The sequence below is a fragment of the Mobula hypostoma genome, chromosome 17 (genome assembly GCF_963921235.1).
Source record: "Mobula hypostoma chromosome 17, sMobHyp1.1, whole genome shotgun sequence".
NCBI lineage: Eukaryota > Metazoa > Chordata > Chondrichthyes > Myliobatiformes > Myliobatidae > Mobula > Mobula hypostoma.
The window spans coordinates 43,091,334-43,110,189 of NC_086113.1; the positions used below are offsets into that span (position 1 = coordinate 43,091,334).

The 18,856-nt window shown below is 38.5% G+C and overlaps 1 protein-coding gene across 2 annotated transcripts in view; it reads left to right on the forward strand.

Moving 5' to 3' along the window:
- ropn1l (rhophilin associated tail protein 1-like) overlaps positions 1–18,283 on the forward strand; it is a 106,149-nt gene extending 87,866 nt beyond the window's left edge. For both annotated transcript variants that reach the window (XM_063069353.1, XM_063069352.1), the window contains exon 6: positions 16,569–18,283. In XM_063069353.1, coding sequence (XP_062925423.1) covers positions 16,569–16,668 — 100 coding nt within the window. In that variant the 3' untranslated portion in view covers positions 16,669–18,283. The remainder of the gene's footprint in view (positions 1–16,568) is intronic.
- Positions 18,284–18,856: the final 573 nt, after the last annotated feature.

Consider the following 18,856-nt stretch of genomic DNA (forward strand, 5'->3'; position numbering starts at 1 on the left):
CCAGTGGCCACACATTTTAATTCCACGTCCCATTCCCATTTTGATATGTCTATCCACGGGCTCCTCTACTGTCAAGATGAAGCCACACTCAGGTTGGAGGAACAACACCTTATATTCCGTCTGGGTAGCCTCCGACCTGATGGCATGAACATTGATTTCTCTAACTTCTGTTAATGCCCCACCTTCCCTTTGTACCCCATCCCTTATTTATTTATTATTATTATTTTCTCTCTCTCTCTCTTTTTTCTCCCTCTGTCCCTCTCACTATAATTCCTTGCTCATCCTCTGGGTTCACCCCCCCCCCATTCTTTCTCCCTAGGCCTCTCGTCCCATGATCCTCTCCCTTCTCTAGCCTTGTATCCCTTTTGCCAATCAACTTTCCAGCTCTTAGCTCCATCCCTCCCCCTCCTGTCTTCTCCTGTCATTTCGGACCCCCCCCCCACTTGCAAATCTCTTACTATCTCTTCTTTCAGTTAGTCCTGACAAAAGGTCTCGGCCCGAAATGTCAACTGTACCTCTTCCTATAGATGCTGCCTGGCCTGCTGTGTTCACCAGCATTTTTTGTGTGTGTTAATTGTTTCTTAGTTGTTTTGTATGTTTCACATCCTTTCATTATATTCTTATCTCATCTCCCATAACTGTAAACTACTATGCAAACAGAAGCTAAGCTCTTCAAAGACCTTTCTTACCTGGGCTGTCTGCAATCTATTTGCAATCTACCCTTGCCTGGACCTTTTTTTAACCTTTGCCTTGCTGAAACTCCCGCACTAGTTCTGATTCCTATTATTTATGCCTGCATTTTTTTGTAAACAAAAACATCTTCCATTTTAAGTTGCTTCTAATGGTCTTAAATTACTGCAGTAACACTTAAGGCTGATTTATACTTCTGTATCAACTCGACGCTGTAACCTACGCAAGTGACCTACGCGCGTTGTGAGCATTTATACTTCTGCGTTGGTGTGTTTACGTCACTCTGCAATTCGCGCACATCATGCATGCGCACACACTTGCCCGTGCAAGGCTTTGTGGTCATGGTAGTCTTTCTCGGGGTAAACAAGTTTAAAGCGAGCGTCGTTTTTCGTAAAAGCGAAATGTGTCCTCCATAATTTCGGAGGTCTGTAAAGCTTTATGGAAAGCATTGCAGCCAGAGTTCCTTCCCTGTCCCTCAGTTGCCCAATGGGAAGGTATTGCAGCGTAAGAGGAAATGTGATGCTACCAAGCGGACCAATCACAGTTGTTGTGTTCTGTGTTGCCGCGACACGTAGTTACATTTTGGGAGAGTTGCGCGTCAGGCTATGGCGTAGGGGTCCGCGTTGGCTCTCTGTAGGGTTTGTGGCGACGCCGTACCTACAGCGTCAAGTTGACACAGAAGTATAAATCTGCCTGAAGATTAGCATCCTGGCCCCAGGAAATAGTCTTCTGGTGAAAACAGTTTATCCTGTTTAGAGGTTGCTTAACAGAAATAAGTAGGTCTTTGTCCAGAAAACTTAGTGGAATCGGACATCCATCATTTTCATGGGCATATCCCTCTTCCAAACACAGCTGAGAATTTACACACATTTCCTGAATTGCCTTAGCATTTTGGAACCAAAAGTATTATTTATCTTTTGTCTACTTTACAAGCCTTAATCTTCTATTAAGTATAAACAATAATTACAAAATTAAATCACTACACAATTAAATCATGAGAGTGTATTTCTACTATAGGCCATTGCCAAGAGAGTACCGTGGGATTGCTTTTCATTACTTCCACATTTCAACTGCTGAATAAGCCCATTAAAGACAGAGTTTTTTCTTTTCTCTGGAGATCACCTAACCACATGGGGAGTCTGCACACTAAATCTTAATCCGCTCAACAGAAAAATAATTACTTAGCTCATTATCTTTTATAAGACAGCAGTACAGTACTTCACATTTAGCATATACCTGAAGCATATCCCATTCTTCAACATTGGAAATGAAGCAGTATCATGTGAATTTGACCAACTGGGAGTAATGCTTGTTTGGCCATGCAAAGCAACACTTTTAAACTTATGGTTTAAATTTTAAAGACGGCTTAATTTTACACTTTGTAAGAAAAATAACTTTTAAAAATCTTTAAAATATAGTATTTTCCCCATTTTAACCAGAAATGTTATAAATATGTAATGGAAAAAAACTGGCATGAGTGCTATTAGTGTTTCTCAGTTGTATATTAAGCCCTAAATCAGAAAATCAAGCTTTCAGGAGAACCTTTTCAAATTCCAAATCCAACTATATTAATTCCACATTGCGTAGCTAATAAATTCCTTATATCCATATACTTAATGGAAATGCATATATAAACTTGTCACACCATTAATAACACTCTTCTACACAATTTTGATCTGGTTCTTCCAGTTGCTCAATATGTGTTTGAATTCTGGTAAATTATTCTGTTTAACCTCATATTATAATAATATCAGTTTGTTGCATAAAAAATAGGAATTAACATACTTTAAATATTGATGATGGTGACTGCAGGGCTTGAATTAAAGAGAGAGACTGCATAGGTTGGAATTTTTCCCCCGGATCTTTGGAGACTGAGGGCTGACCTTATCAAGGTATATAAAATTGAGTGGCATAGATAAGATGGATAAGGGGATGTCCTTTTCCCAGGGCAGGGGAGTTTTTTACTAGAGGGCATAGGATTAAGATGAGAAGGGAAAGATTTAAATGTGAACTGAGGGACAACTTTTTTCCACATAGAAAATGGTGATTATATGGAATGTGCTGCTAGAGGAAGCTGTAGGCCATGTGAAAGTGGGATCTCCCAGTAGCAACCCATTTTAATTCTTCTTCCCATTCTGACGTGTCAGTCCATGGCCTCCTCTACTGCCACAATGAGGCCACACTCAGGGTGGAGGACCAAAACCTTATAATCTCTCCGGGTAGCCTCCAGCCTGGTGGCGTGAATATCGATTTCTTGAACTTTCAGTAATTGCCAACCCCACCCCCCCTTCACTATACCCTCTTCTCATTTTCCTCTCTCATCTCGTCTCCTTACCTGCTTATCACATCCCCCCTTTGGTGCTCCTTCCCTTTCCCTTTCTTCCATGGCCTTCTATCCTCTCCTATCAGATTTCCCCCTTCTCTTTCACTATTCGACTTCCCAGCTCCTTACCTCAGCCCTCCCCTCTCCCTCTTTCACTTGTCACTTACTACTTCTCCCCACACCTTCTTAGTCTGACTTCTCATCTCCTTTTTCCAGTCCTGATGAAGTTGATAGTTTCCTCTTTTCCATCGATGCTGCCTGGCCTGCTGAGTTCCTCCAATCACAATGATTAAAAGATATTTGGCAGGTATATAAACTGAAAAGGTTTAGAAAGAAATGGGGTAAATGCAGGCAAATTGGGGGAGATATTTTGGTCAGCATAGACAAATTGGACCAAAGGGTCTTTTCCATGCTATATAATTGTATGACTTTCAGTATAACCTTGGTATTTAGTCCCTGATCTCTAAACTCACTTTGCCTGAAGCTTGTTTGCATTCAAGTCTTTGTGTGCTTTGACAAAAGATATTGAACAAATAGTTAAAAAACTATTTTAATTTGCATATTTATATTTCTACTTCTGCTGCTGTGCCAGTTAAAACAAAAGTGTTGTGGTAATTATTGCTTTAGGACTATATTATATGAATTTGCATCATGCAAGTCTAACTTTAGTCAGTGGTTCACCTGAATGAGGACTGCATACTAATCACACTTTTTTTTGGTTTTACTTCCTGTGAAAAGATGTGTAAAAATAAATTTTCCTAAGTTCAAAATAATTCACACCTGAGACAATGAATTTTTCAATGGCAAGTTTGTACATGTTTGCAAGTATTAAGTTCCTGGCCAGTATGATCACACAATTAGTTACTTATCTGAGAGTTTAATCCTTTGAGTTTTCATCATCTTTTATAATTTATTGCACATTAATATGTTTTTACTTTGAATAAGGAAGATCAAATGCAGAAAAATAATTCATTCATTTTAACTATCTCACTTACTTAATACGCTCGACTCCAGTTAATTGGGATACCTGAGGACCAGTACATTTTGGCCGAATTAAGCAGCTGCCCAATTAGCCAAGATTTTATGGAAATAGTTAAAAAGGTATAAAAAAGACAAATTGTGTTACAAATAAAGTAGGTAAATGTACAAATTAGAACACTACCAATACTACTGCAGTATCGACGGAGGAATTCATCTGTGTCACGTTTTGACTGTATATGAACAAAATCAGTGTAGACACCTAGTGCAGATAATGAACTGCCTTCATACAATGCTGTTAACGACTGCATCCTCCAAATATTAATTTTCATGGCAGCATTCAAGATATCATCAATATCTATAAATTCTTTGTAGTTTTTAATGTGAAGTAGTGAAATCATTTTATTTTCCCTCCCAGCCGTTTCTGGCATCTCAAAGTCTGAATGATTGAAATAGTTCTGAATTGTCTTACTGCTTATTTCTTGTCAACTATCAGTGACAAAAATCACTGCTTTTTGAACACAAAACACTGGTCACTCTAAGCACAGCGCAGTGTCTAATGGCCTCACAAGTGTACGGGACTGATGCTAGTTAGAAACTGTTCATCAATAGTCTCCTGTCCCAATTAGGCGGTATACTATCCGAAATAAATGAAGGGAATCACAGCTATTTTCTCAATTAGTTCTTTAAGAGTTGTCCTAAATAAACTGCTACCCGATTAACGGATGTCCCAATTAACCTGTATCTTCTGTATATCTGATGCGTGTATTTGAGCTTTGGAGTCTTGGGAAGGAGAAGTGCCAGTAGATTTTGGGCTACAAAGCAGGAAAGAAAGGCATGTATACTGAGTGAGTAACTTTCCAGGATGTCTCCTTCTGCAGTTTATGGCACCTCTACATATGCCCTCCTTGTAAGGTTAATACTATCATAAGCATTCTTCAATCAATTTGATCATCAGCACTGAATAAAGAAGCAATGAGGCATGTTGAATGCAGCAGAGGCAATGAGCTATGGTAACGTCTTAGCCACAACATTGCAGCTAAGGTGCTCAGACTTGTATTGGAGAACAGCTGTATCATTTGGTAAGCTATCGTCATATAGCAACATCTAGAATTTGCCTGATAATATGTAAAATTGCTTGTACAAATCCTATCCAAGACAAGTCTACACTGGTCAATTACTGTCCAATTATCCTAGTCTCAATCATTATCAGATTGATGGAACATAATATTTAGAATTCATTCAAAGAATGTTTACCAATAATCTGCACACCAATGCTTACTTTGGTTTTCAACAGGCCCACCCAGTTCCACACCTACAGTGGCTTTTATCTAAAAGTAGAAATAAGAAATTAATTCCAGAGACAATATTCAACAACCTACCAATCACCTCCCCCTGGTTCCTCACTACATCTTCCATTTATTCCACAGTCTGCTGTTCTCTCCTGTCAAGTTCGATTTTCTTCAGGTCTTTGTCTCTTCCTCCTAACAATTGTAGTTTTTCTCATCATTTCCTTTCAACCACTCTCTTCCAACTATCTGCCTTCACCCCCACCCCCCACCTGGATTCACCTGTTATCTGCCAGCTTGTGCTTCTCTAGCCCTGCTCCTGCCCTCTTCCTGTCCAGTCCAGCATGAGGACGCTCAAGTCCATTCACACCTCAGAATTTAGAATTTTCTTCCTATTTAGAAAATAGTCTACACCTTTATTTCTTCTACCAAAGTGTGTGACCATACACTTCCTTACACTATATTCCATCTGTCACCTCTTTGCACATTCTCCCAATTTTTCTAAGTCCTTCTACAGACTCCCTGCTTGCTCAATACTACCTGCTCCTAGACCCATCTTTGCATCGTCTACAAACTTGGCCATAAAGCCAACAATTCCATCATTCGAATCATTGACATATAATATGAAAAGAAGTGGTCCCTTCACTGACCCCTGCTAAACACACTAGTTACTGGCTAATCATCTTCACCAATGAAGGGTCTCAGCTCAAAACAATGATTGTTCATTTCCCTCCGCAGATCTGTCTGACCTGCCGAGTTTCTTCACCATGTCATGTGCGTTGCTCAAGATTTCCAGCATCTGCAGAATGTCTTGTCCGTCTAGTTACCTGACTGTGGCCTCAAAGGATGATTCATAGAAAATCAAAGTAAATGAGAATTTAAGTGGATGTAGGGGACAGCTGGGTTGAGACATTCCATTGGTTTATCTATTACAAAGAAAGGTTATTGTGGTTGTTAAAGGTCAATTTTCATAGGACATCGCTGAAGGTGTTCTACAAGTCAAGTTAATTCACTTTTTATTGTCATTTCGACCATAACTGCTGGTACAGTACACAGTAAAAATGAGACAATGTTTTTCAGGACCATGGTGCTACATGAAAGAATACAAAAACTACACTGAACTATGTAAAACAACACAAAAACTACAGTAGACTACAGACCTACCCAGAACTGCATAAAGTGCACAAAACAGTGCAGGCATTACAATAAATAATAAACAAGATAATAGACACAGTAGAGGGCAGTAGGTTGGTATCAGTCTGGGCTCTGGGTATTGAGGAGTCTGATGGCTCGGGGGAAAGAAACTGTTACATAGTCTGGTTGTGAGAGCCCGAATGCTTCAGTGCCTTTTGCCAGATGGCAGGAGGGAGAAGAGTTTGTATGAGGGGTGTGTGGGGTCCTTCATAATGCTGTTTGCTTTGCAGATGCAGCGTGTGGGGTGTAAATGTCTGTAATGGCGGGAAGAGAGACCCCGATGATCTTCTCAGCTGACCTCACTATCCGCTGCAGGGTCTTGCGATCCAAGATGGTGCAATTTCTGAACCAGGCAGTGATGCAGCTGCTCAGGATGCTCTCAATACAGCCTCTGTAGAATGTGGTGAGGATGGGGGGGTGGGAGATGGACTTCTCTCAGCCTTCGCAGAAAGTAGAGACGCTGCTGAACTTCCTTTGCTATGGAGCTGATGTTGAGGGGCCAGGTGAGATTCTCCGCTAGGTGAACATCAAGAAGTACAGGGCTGTACTTTAGACCAAATTACATTCAGCTAACTTATTCATGATCTTTTTTCCATGATAACATTACGAATGGGAATGTTAGCCAATAAGTGCATGCTGTTTATTGCCATTCTCAACTTCAGTTGATGAAGCATTCCATGTCTGCATGTGCTTTGCTGCTACAATATATTTTTCTTATGACTTTGTAAAAAAAACAGACAGAAAATCATATTAAAACAATAAATTATGGTTACACACAGCCATCCCTCTTGGTAAATGCTGTTGGAATGCACAGAAAACTGTATCTTCCATCAGTCTATTAATGATTGAGAATTGACTGATGAGATGTTAATCGGTCAGAGTGAACAGAACACACAAAAGCAATTTTTCCATGATGTCTGGGTGATGTCAGTGTTGCTTGTGTACTCAGAACATTGCCTAGAAGCGCAGATAATTCTCACCTACAAGTCTTTAGCACCATAGTTCTTATGAGATGTTGTCTTGGCTGGTATCTGCTGCATCATTTAGAATTATGTTCATATGGAAAATGTTACTGATGTTATGTTGGTCATCTCTGATAGACTTTTATAATATAGATTAAATAAAAATAAAACTTAAGTGTTTTGCAAACAATTAAAACGTTGATAATGATCATTGTCAGCAACAACAAACTGGTGACAGGCATTCCACTCATTGGCAAAGTGACCATTATGTCTCCAGTGGTCCCATGGTTTTTTTTGTTCTTATGCAAAGTCTCAAGTCCATCCTTTCCAGCATAAAATGGTAAGCAACTTCAGATCAGCACTTGTTTTCCCTATCATGATGAGTGCTTGATATCTGAGGTCCAACTTCCACTGTAGCACAGGCAGAAGCTGCCCAACGTCTGAGCTCAGACCGCTGCCACCATGACCCCTGGGTTCCAATGTTCAAAGGAGCTTTGCGATTGTCATAGCATTCCAGAAATCTGTGCTCCAGCAAATTATTAGGATCTCAGAGGCCTCTCACTGGGGGAGTAACGCAGTTCCACGGAGGAAAAATCAGCTATCTTCTTTCAGGTTAAAATAATTCCATCATTGCAAGGATAATAATGGCCCTGCTGTTACTTATTAAATACTGCAGCTCACGTCAAGATAATATAGTCTAAATCTAAGCCAGTAACCCTAGATTCAAGATTGTCCTCACGGGTATCTGCAGCATAGAAAGAATTAATTAATCTATCAACTTGACATAGTAGAGATATTAGAGAGCCCAAAAGAGACACTGTAAATGGTCAGGTAGGGCTTCCAAGGAATGATTAGTCAAAGGTTGTATGGCTTGGTCATTAATTTAAGTGTAAAATTGTTGCTGCTTTGCAGTTGAGGGAAAACTGTAGATGAATAGTAATCAGAAAACTAATATGAAGAAAAAGAAAACAATATTGCAACATTTTCTTTGTTACGGGTAATTACCTCATGAGATTGCTGAAGGGCGATGAGGCATGCTTGAAGCGAAGGAATACCCACGTTATTGTTCGGTGGACCCTCTGAAATTTAATCCTTTAAGCACACGGGAATACTGCTGCACAACTCTAGGCTGGAATGTTATCTGATTTGAAAACCACCTGGCAGATGGTAGGACACCACAAACTTGAGGACAGCATCTATCCCTCTGCTTTTAGCTTCATGAATGGACCTCTTACATGATACCGATTGAACTCTGATCTCCCAATCTACTTCATTGTTGCTCTTGCATTTTATTTGTCCATCTGCACTCCACTGCCTTTGTAACTGCAAATCTATATTCTGCATTGCATTTTATTTTACTATCTTGATGTCCTTATGCGTAGTATAATATGTCCGGAAGGCATGCAGGCAAAGGCTTTTGTCTTTATCTCGGTACATATGACAATAATATACCAATACCAATAGTAAAGTAGTTGCTGCCTAGGACTTTCTAAATAGTGGGGACCAAGACTTTTTTTTCTTTTAGTGAGGACTAGTCTGGGTATCCATCATATTGCCTTGATGTCGTATCGTGTCTTTAATTAGAGATCAGTACATTTTAATGTGGTAAGTGGAGGTGACAATCATATGGACAGCTTTAACCAGAGTAGTTAAAATGTTTCATTCTACTTGGAGCAATATTCATAGAACCAAACAGAGAATATTCTTTAGTATATATGTAGATGTACCTATTATAACTAGATTATGAAAGAATCAGTGGAAGATCCTACCTGAAATACAGTAAAGGTCTTCTGCTGACCACTTGTATTTTGAAATCTCTCTGAGAATCCCAGAGGTTTATCTACCATATCTAATGACCCTATATAATTGCTGGTGTAATTTTACTTTAAAGTACTTGCAGGAGCTTGCACAGATGTGGGGAGTCATGCATTTGGGGTATAGACTTTATTCCAAAAGAGCATATTGCTAAGATACTTTGGACAAAGCTTCAGAATGAATTTGTCATGCAAGCTTCCTGGATGCATTGTGTTAGTAGAATCTGTTAGCAATTGGATACATTTTTATTTTTGTGTGCAATGTGATGGTTTTGAAGAATAACTGAAGATTCACATGTGGAAACTTTAATATCACATGATTCAATCTGTCACTATCCATTAGGAAGACCAGTGTCTGGACAAATCCTGTAACTACACTACTTGTTTCTCTTCAGTTAAAAAGGACCTGAATTCACTACGTAACCTGATAACCCCATTAGAACACAAACTATGTAAACCACTGTTGCCTGAATTAATTCAGAGACTATGTTTTTGGTTATTGCATCCTTTACCACTACAGTGATTGGAGCATTGCCTACAATATCTGGCTGATCTTAGTTATCATTTATTAACCTTTGTTATTAATTGCAAACCTTCAGAAACCCTTCTTCATAGTCATGTTGTGATAAGGATGTTGTTTCTTGAAGGCTGTTGAGCGATACACTCTTCTGGCAGCAGTCCTTCTCATGCCTTGATTTTGTCCTGCTCCTGCTTGTTACTAAAACATTCATAGTTGGTAAAATAAATAGATAGATAGATAGATAGATATATTTCATCTCTTCAGGACAATTTGTCAGAATGTGTATCAAATCAATGTTCCATAAAGGTTGAAGTCATTTCTTCATACCCTTCATGTATCTGACAGGCATGGGTGAGTCAACTGCGTAATTTCATGTTGCAAGCTGCCTAAGACCACTATAATGGTACTACCGCAGTTTGAAATTGCAATTGGTTACACAATGCAGAATGATTGGCACAACTCAATCAACTTTCCACTCTTCTGATTTTAAACACCCAGAATTAATTAATTAGATGGGAGATTCAGCTTCACTTTCATGCTTTCACTTTTCCCCTATGAAGTTACCTTCTGAATCTTCCATGCCTAAAGTAGTTGATCTTTATTCAGTTGCTTCAGTTATTATAAATATGACAGCTCAATATAACTGCTGCTGTTTGAAAATTCTTCCTTCATAGAACAGTTCTTTATATAGTAAATCATTTTCTCAACTCTTAATTCTGTCCTTCAATATGTTAAAATTAATTAAAAGACTGATTCAGAATCAGGCAATTACATTTAAGCCAACAGTTGCTATTTATAGTTCTCCATTAAACTAACCACTTTTTCATGTGACTGTGCCCATTAGTGCATTACAGTACCTAGAAATAGTCAATGCCTCCCCAACCCCCATAGTTGACCAGTTTGCCATTTCAGATGTTCTTCTACTGTATTAAGTAACTTCAATTAGCAAAGAGAGCCTGTCAAAAGAATTGATTATGAGAGTTTACTTTCATCTACTATTGATTGTTTTAAGTAATTTTAATCAATTAATCTTTATCTATTGAGATCACAAAGAAGTCTCTCTTGCTCTGCTCTCCTTCCTCAAAAAATGTATTCAACATCATTTCCCTATAACTTAGCCTAGAGAAGTACTTAATGTTTCAGGCAGATGAATTTTCACCTGAAAGTCATTGAACTGAATTGTTAATGCAGTTTCTCTCTCTACAGTTACTGATTGCCCAGCTGTTTATTTTACAGAATTTTTATTTTTGCATTTTTGAATAAACTCATTAACTATCTCTCCAAATGGAACTAGACTCTAGCTTTTCTTTTGCTTTGGGGTCAGGATAACATGTACTGTGTTTCAGAAGCTTCTCAGAGCATCTTATCAGTGGCTTTTTATTTTAACCCAGTCACTGCATTAATAGACATTCCTTCACAGGTGGGGCATAGAATATAAAAATTGGGATGTTATTGTGCAGTTTTACAAAACGCTGGTTAGACCCACTTTGAGTATTCTGCACCGTTCTACAAAGGTTTGTAGATGGTCACAATACAATAGAGGAAACAGTTGTGCTGAAGAGTGTGTGGATGAGGTTCACCAGGATGTTGCCATAATTGAATGACTTTATCAAACAGAACAGAACAGGAACAAGCCCTTCAGCCTCTGATATTGTGCCCAACTATTTCAGTGAATGATGCCTAATTACACTAAACCCTTCTGCCTACAGGGATCCCTCCATTCTCTGTATATTCATGTGCTTTAGCTATGGGTAGAGTTTGGATAGGCTACACCTGTTTACCCTGGAGCCATGGAGGCTAAGGGCCATAGAGATTGATCTACATAAGAGGCATAGATAGGGTAGATATTCATAATCTTTTCCAGTGTTAGGGGTATCAAAAATGGTGTTGGTTTAAAGTGAAAGGAAGGAGTATTTAAAGGGTATTTAAGTGGAACGTTTTTTGCATAGAAAGTGATTAATGTCAAGAACTTGTTGTTGGAGATAGTGGAATCAGATGTAGTCATAATGTTTAAGAGACACTTAGACATGTATTTGAATAGGCAAGTTATAGAGAATACAGACCTAAATCAGGCAAATGGAATTGGAGTAGTCAGATAAACAATCAGCATATACATGGTGGGTTGAAGGCTCCTTTTGTGCTGTACCATTCTATGAACTTATGACTATTATTTTTAGGTTTCTCAACTGCTTAAATTGACAGGATATGATGTGTTCATTTCATATCCACTATTTAAAGATGTTTAGCTGCCATAACATTTGCATTGTTGAAACAGATGAAAAAAATGGGAGATTGCAGATGTTCCCAAGCAGATTCTTGCAATAATTATGCCTCACAAGAGGGAGGTTTAAGGTTGTTCAGGTCATGGGAATTAGTTTTTCCCTGATGTTGGGAGGAAGACATCTGTAGCAAGAACGAAAATGTATGAAAGGAAGTTGCTATAGAAAAATTGTCTCTTGGTTTGGATTCATTGTCAAGTAAGTAGTGGTTCAGTGACTGAAGTAGACCAATAAAAAGGGTCCTTACATCTCGCAGATTGGATGGTGAAGCTCCTAAATTTTCAGATTGTCTGGAAGACCCAGCTTTGGATTACTCTCCCAGCACTGGCTGGCTGATTTGCAACAGGAAAGGAACTGGACAGCACCTTAGCTATCCCAGTAATTTGCAGATTGTTACACTATCCCACAAACTCCTAGGAGGAACGATGTCCACAGCCATGCAGCAAAAGCTTGCTAGCAAATTCGGGTTGCATGATCCAGCCTCCACTTTGGTACCCAGGCATTGGACAAATTCTTGTGCTATGGTGAAGCAAAAATATCAGCATTCAGATCCTAATAACACAAAACCTTAAGTTGAAGAATTATCCTTGTTTTACTCCTTTTAAACTCTATAGATTCATTGATATTTTTCATGGGCCTACTGTACAAAACTGCAGAGCTCTCCAATTCCACCCACTACCCCCCCCCATGCTCTCCCCTTTCAATCCTGCTCCACTCCTCCCATTTCAGTCTCCTTTTCCATCCCCACCCGCCTTCCTATAAAGCACAGTATCCACACCTCTTGCACCCTCCCCCTTCCCTTTTCTGGTTCTGATTCCATCTGCCATTCACCTCTCCCTTAGTAATTCCCATTATCACCTCCCTTATTTGTCAGATTCTATCACTGGTGGCCTTTTTGTTCTTTCTTATCACCCCCCCCCCACCAGCAGCTATCTCCACCTTCATCCCCCTCTCCCAGAGCTTCACTCCTTCTTGTTCCTCTCTGCTTCCATCCATCATTTACCTACTGTTCTGAGCAGGAAATTCTTACATGGCCTGAAAACTGCATGACACTTTAGTGAGACATTATATAAAAGAAAATTTCAGCTGTGTGGCAACAAAGGCCATGTGTGCAGGAGCATTGCAGTTACAGTGCAACCATGCACGTGCGCAGCTTAGAGGGAACAGTGTTTTCTCACTGAAGATGGTGCTCAGACCACTAAATTCTTCTAGCAGATTATTTGTTGCACTGATTTCCACTATATTACTGTGAATAATCTTTGCCTGTACTTAACTTTTAACCAGAGATTTTTTTAAATGTGTGATGTGTAAAATACAGAACATCTTCCTCCATTTAACATCATGATACATTTTTGTTGTTTCCTTGTAAACATTATCACAAGGAAATGTCACTGTGCACTGTCTTCATAAACACCTACACACCACTGAATGAATAAATAAATATTAATATTGATGCTCTGACTATACAACTTAAGAAACTGTGCATAACAGTAAAAGAGTTTTGTGGCATGGGTGACTATCATTGGTGCTTGATTCTTTAATAGAAAATACACAGTAGCAGTTCTGATTATATCTATTAGCAATTACTGTCCCTTTTAAAATTTAACTTGTATTTAAAGTATCTTGGAATACAAGGACCTAAAAATTGTTTTGCAGTTGTAAAGAGGTATCTTTGGACTGTGCAGGCAGTTTTGAGGGCTGAGTCACAACCATTTTTGGTTCTTGGGTCTCATGAGACAGATTTGCAGTAGCTTCTAGAGAATTCTATAGTGTACAGAAGGTAAATTTCTCAGAGAGATGAAAGGATAGGGGATGATTAAGAGAAGGGGAAGAGGTGATGAGTGAGAAGCCAATAATATTCTTTGGCACTGGGATGAGGCCAGGAGCAGCACTCTTGCACTAGGAAAACAAGAAATGACATGTATTGGAAAGCATGTACTTCGAAAACAAGAAAGGACATGTATTAATGTAGCATCTTTAAGTTAAAAGCAATTAACACCAAATGAAATACTGTTGAATTGTTGTCACTTATAATGAAGAGAACAATTGAGAGAGAGAGATGTGATCATAACTGACCTTATAAAAATGCAACAATTGTAGGCAAGCATGCTGTCATCAATACCCAGTTGTTGTGCCTTCCTTTCTGCCACGCACTACATTTGCAAGCTTTACTGCATCTCTCTGATTGTAGCTGGGCTCTCTGTCTTACCGGGCTCTTGGTGATGATGAAAGCATTTACAGGATAGTGCCATGCTTTATATGATGGCATCTGGCAAAAGGTACCGAAACATTCGGGCTCTCACGACCAGACTGTGTAACAGTTTCTTCCCCCAAGCCATTAGACTCCTCAATTCCCAGAGTCTAGTCTGACACCAACACACACACACACACACACACACACACACACACACACACACACACACACATTCAACTGAACACCACTCCACTCCCTTTGCAATTTTTGCTAATTTCTTTCTCAATTCCTGCTAAAACATTGCTTATATTTACATTTTGTAATTTGTCCTTTACTGTGCCTATTGTCTTGTTTATTAATTATTGTACTGTCTTGCACTGTTTTGTGCACTTTATGTAGTCCCGTGTAGGTCTGAAGTCCAATGTAGTTTTGTGTTGTTTCACATAGTCTAGTGTAGTTTTGTGTTGCCTTACGTAGTCTACTGTAGTTTTGTGTTGTTTCATGTAGCACCATGGTCCTGGAGGAACGTTGTTTTGTTTTTACTGTGTACTGTACCAGCAATTATGGTTGAAATAATAATAAAAGCAACTTGACTTGACTTGAAACTGCCAGGATAATAAATCACCACAAGAAATGTATCAACATTAGTTTCCACCCCCACCATTTTCAACTGTTATGCATCTGTTTTTTCCCTGCGTTATTAACGTATCAAACAATTTACTACCCACTTATGCACCTCACAACAGATTGAAGTGAATAACGCATTCTCACTTAAGTCCCATTCCCTTTTAACCCTTGTGTGTATCATGATACTGGCTCTCGGTTAGGCACTGCCCTGATTTAAATATTTTGATTTGAGTTTTCAAATATTTCAATGTTCTTATTGTCTGTAGACCTCTTCCATCCTTGTGGTTCTCCAAAGTCTCTGCGCCTCTTGAGATAGGCATTCCTACTTTCATTATTCTTTTATTGTCAGTTGTGTCATCTGCAAACTGAGGCTTAAGCTCTGAATTCCCTTCTTAGGCCTATCCACTTTTCCTACTCTGTCACAAAAGTTTTGTTCACCTTTCTTGTACATTGATAAATGGCTTGTTAATTAGTTTTTAATATTTTTCTGAAGCACTTTGGGGTGTTCTACCAATCCAGTAATGTTTTTCTTTACTGTTTCATAACAGCTCAATTCTGTTACACTGGCATAATCAATGATTCACCAGCATGGCCATAGAAAATGTTCATCACAATGCTATAGCCTACATGAACACCAACAGATCTCTATTTATTGTTTATGATGATTAAGAACATCACATTTTGTTGCATCCTATATAGCTATTGTAATGCTTTCATTTGAAACCAATAATCTGTGCAGATGCTCTCCAAGTTAAATAACATCACAGAAATGAAATTATTGATACCCTTGCTACCTAGGAAAGAAGCAAAGCGTAGATACAAGAAGACACAGGCAAGTGTCTTCGGCCTGAGAACATTGCTAAGGAAATGTAATTTGGTGCATTGTTTAATGGAAAAGAGGCACTATCATAGGAGATAGAGGAAGTCCATCCTACAGCTATGGGAGGAATAAATCAAAGATGAGTTTGTGTAGTAGCACTTAATTGCTAGATTAGCAAGCAGAGTACTCGGCTATTGACCCAGAGAACTGAGTTAGAATCTGGCCTGGGTGTTTGGGGAAACGTACACTTAAGGAGTTAAATTAGTCTGTTTCAGTAACAGCAACCATGAAAATACCAGATTGTTGTCGAATCCCATCTGGTGCATTAATATCCTACAGGGATGAAAATCTGCCATCAATACATGGTCTGGTCTGCATGTGACCCCAGACAATGTTGTTGATTTTAAGCTGCCTGCTCAGTTCAGAGCATTTAAGGATGGACCAAAATGCTGGTGATGACCAAATCCTGTGACTGAATAGCAAATAATGTGAAAAGGCTTGATTCAAGTGAGTTTCAGGTATGTACCCAAGTTACGTTTTGACCAAGCTGATCATCCCTATGAGGAGGATCAGGTTTTCATTCTTCTCTGCATTACTTTCATTACTATGGATGCTCAGTCTTTGTAATGCTTTAACCTGTGCTATTAGAAAGAAACAGAACAAATGTGTTAGTAATAACAAAACACACAAAAAACATGTTATTATAAAATACATATTTAGAATATCTTTAATTATGTATTGTGCAGAAAATAAATGTAGAATGTTAAGTGCAGGAATCTGGAAAATGATATTGCAGATGCAACAGTTGAAGATGGATTTTTAAATAAGAATGTACAGAGCATTTTTATAACAGCCAACTTTCTGTAATTTTATTTTAGAGAAAAACAAGGTGGACTGATACAACCCAGAAACTTCAAGCACTTCCAGAAAGCTAAAGATAGTAAAGAAAATGAAACGCCTCTTCAAGGTCAAGTTTAAAACTGCTTAACACAAAAGCGTAATGTACAACAGAGAAGAACTAACATGTTTTTAGAATCTTCATTTACTATGACTTTATACTTAATAAAGTTCAATCTTTCTAAAGGTGTTTTCTTTTTGCTATTGTGTAAGATCTACTTGTTTTATATTGTGATTAAAAGTAATATATTTGTTGGAAAGCACTTTAGGACATTTTGAGGATTCTTTAAAGCAATATAAAAATGAACATATTGAGGGAATCCAAGACAAATGACCATCATTGTAACATAGTCAATAGAAAATGCAAAATATAAAATTAGAAAGTGACTTATTTACCCAGAAACTAGTGAGAAATTGAAACTTGCTATCAGATAAAATAGTTGGAATAAGTAGTGATGAAACCTTTAAACAGAACTATAAGTAATATGAGGGAAAAAATAGAAGCTATAATGACAAGGTTAACTGAAGTAAGGCAGCGTGTTGTGTCTTTGAGCAAGGCACTTAACCACACACTGCTCCAGTCCACCCAGCTGAAAATGGGTACTGGCAAAATGCTGGGGGTTAACCTCGCGATAGACTGGCGTCCTATCCGGGGCGGGGGGCGGAGTCTCGCACGCTTAGTCGCTTCACGCCACAGAAACCGACATAACACCGGCCTGATGGGCCACAAAGGCTCAGGACAGACTTCGACTTTTTAACAGAAGTAAGAGAGAAGAAGTCTTGTGTATGGTCCAGTTAGGCTGAATGGCTTGTACTTTTGTTGTAGGTCCGATGTTAATCTATCCTTTGACTTCAAGACAGCCAGCTTTTGTTAAAATCTTCAAGTTTATAAATTGAATTTTTAGATGTAATGAAATTAAGTGCACCAATTAAAACATTTACTACAGTCTCTTTGGTCTTTTAAATGAGCATGAGAACAGTTACTTGAACACTGCTAACAACAGGAATTCTGCAGATGCTGGAAATTCAAGCAACACACATAAAAGTTGCTGGTGAACCAGCAACTTTTATGTGTGTTACCTGAACTCTGCTTATGGGTGTGTGCGTGTTTTTTCTCCCTTTTATAAATTAGAGTTTGATTGGAATTTTTTACAATTTCGAGTTTAAGATTTACTTTACTTCAACTTATTTGAGAAATAATTACAAGTTTTGTCTTGGACATTATACATTGCTTCACCTACTGATGCCATTTAATTTCAAATTGTTTTCTGCATTTATTTGATCCATCAAAAAGAAAGATGATTTGTCCAGTTAAATGTAGTGGCCACACTGGTGGTATTGTCTGTGTCAGGGCGATTATTTTGCACCATCCGCTTGAAAGTTTCCGTTCTGTAGTAATTCTCATTAATGTGAAACAGGCACTTAGCAGTAAATGTTTGGTAACTTTTCTCAGACACTAGGGACCAGACAAGCATCCATGCCTAATGAGTTGCAGTTAACAATAGATGCATGACAATCTAGCACGTTTGTGGAAATGTGGGAATGTCTTTGATTTGTGTTCAATCAATAGGCAGGGTAATTGTATACTGGAATGGTATTTCCTTGGTGATGTCATTATGTTATTATTATTACTTCCTCTGACTTTGTAATAAATGCTTCGTAGTCTCAACTAAATGCATTGTACTATTAAGCAACAAATAAATTACTACACAATCTAATTATTACTGGCTGACTCATTTTACAAAAGAAAATCAAGTTACCAAATACTGAGTGCAAGCTGTGTCCCTAAGTAAGAGGGTTCAGAATCAGGTTAATATCACCGGCATATGTTGTACAGTTTATTGACTTTGCGCAGCAGCACATAATAATCGTAAAAAAATATGATTCACATACAACAGAATACATCACATTGCTATAATGTAGTTTTAACATTAGTATTATATTGTACAGTGACTTGAGTGAAGATACAGCAGAGAGAAAGGAAGCAAGAGACTGGACAAAGGTCATAGATTAGTTTATGTATATGTAGGTATATATGTAAAATAAATAATAGTGTAAAAATAGTAACAAAAAAGTAGTGAGGTAGTGTTCATGGGTTCATTGTCCATTCAGAAATTGGGAAGAAGCTGTTCCTGAATCACTGAGTGTGTGCCTTCTGACTTTTGATCCTCCTTCCTGATGGTAGTAATGGGAACAAGGCATGACCTGAGTGATGGGGGTTCTTAATGATGGATACCGCCTTTTTGAGGCATCACTCCTTGAAGATATC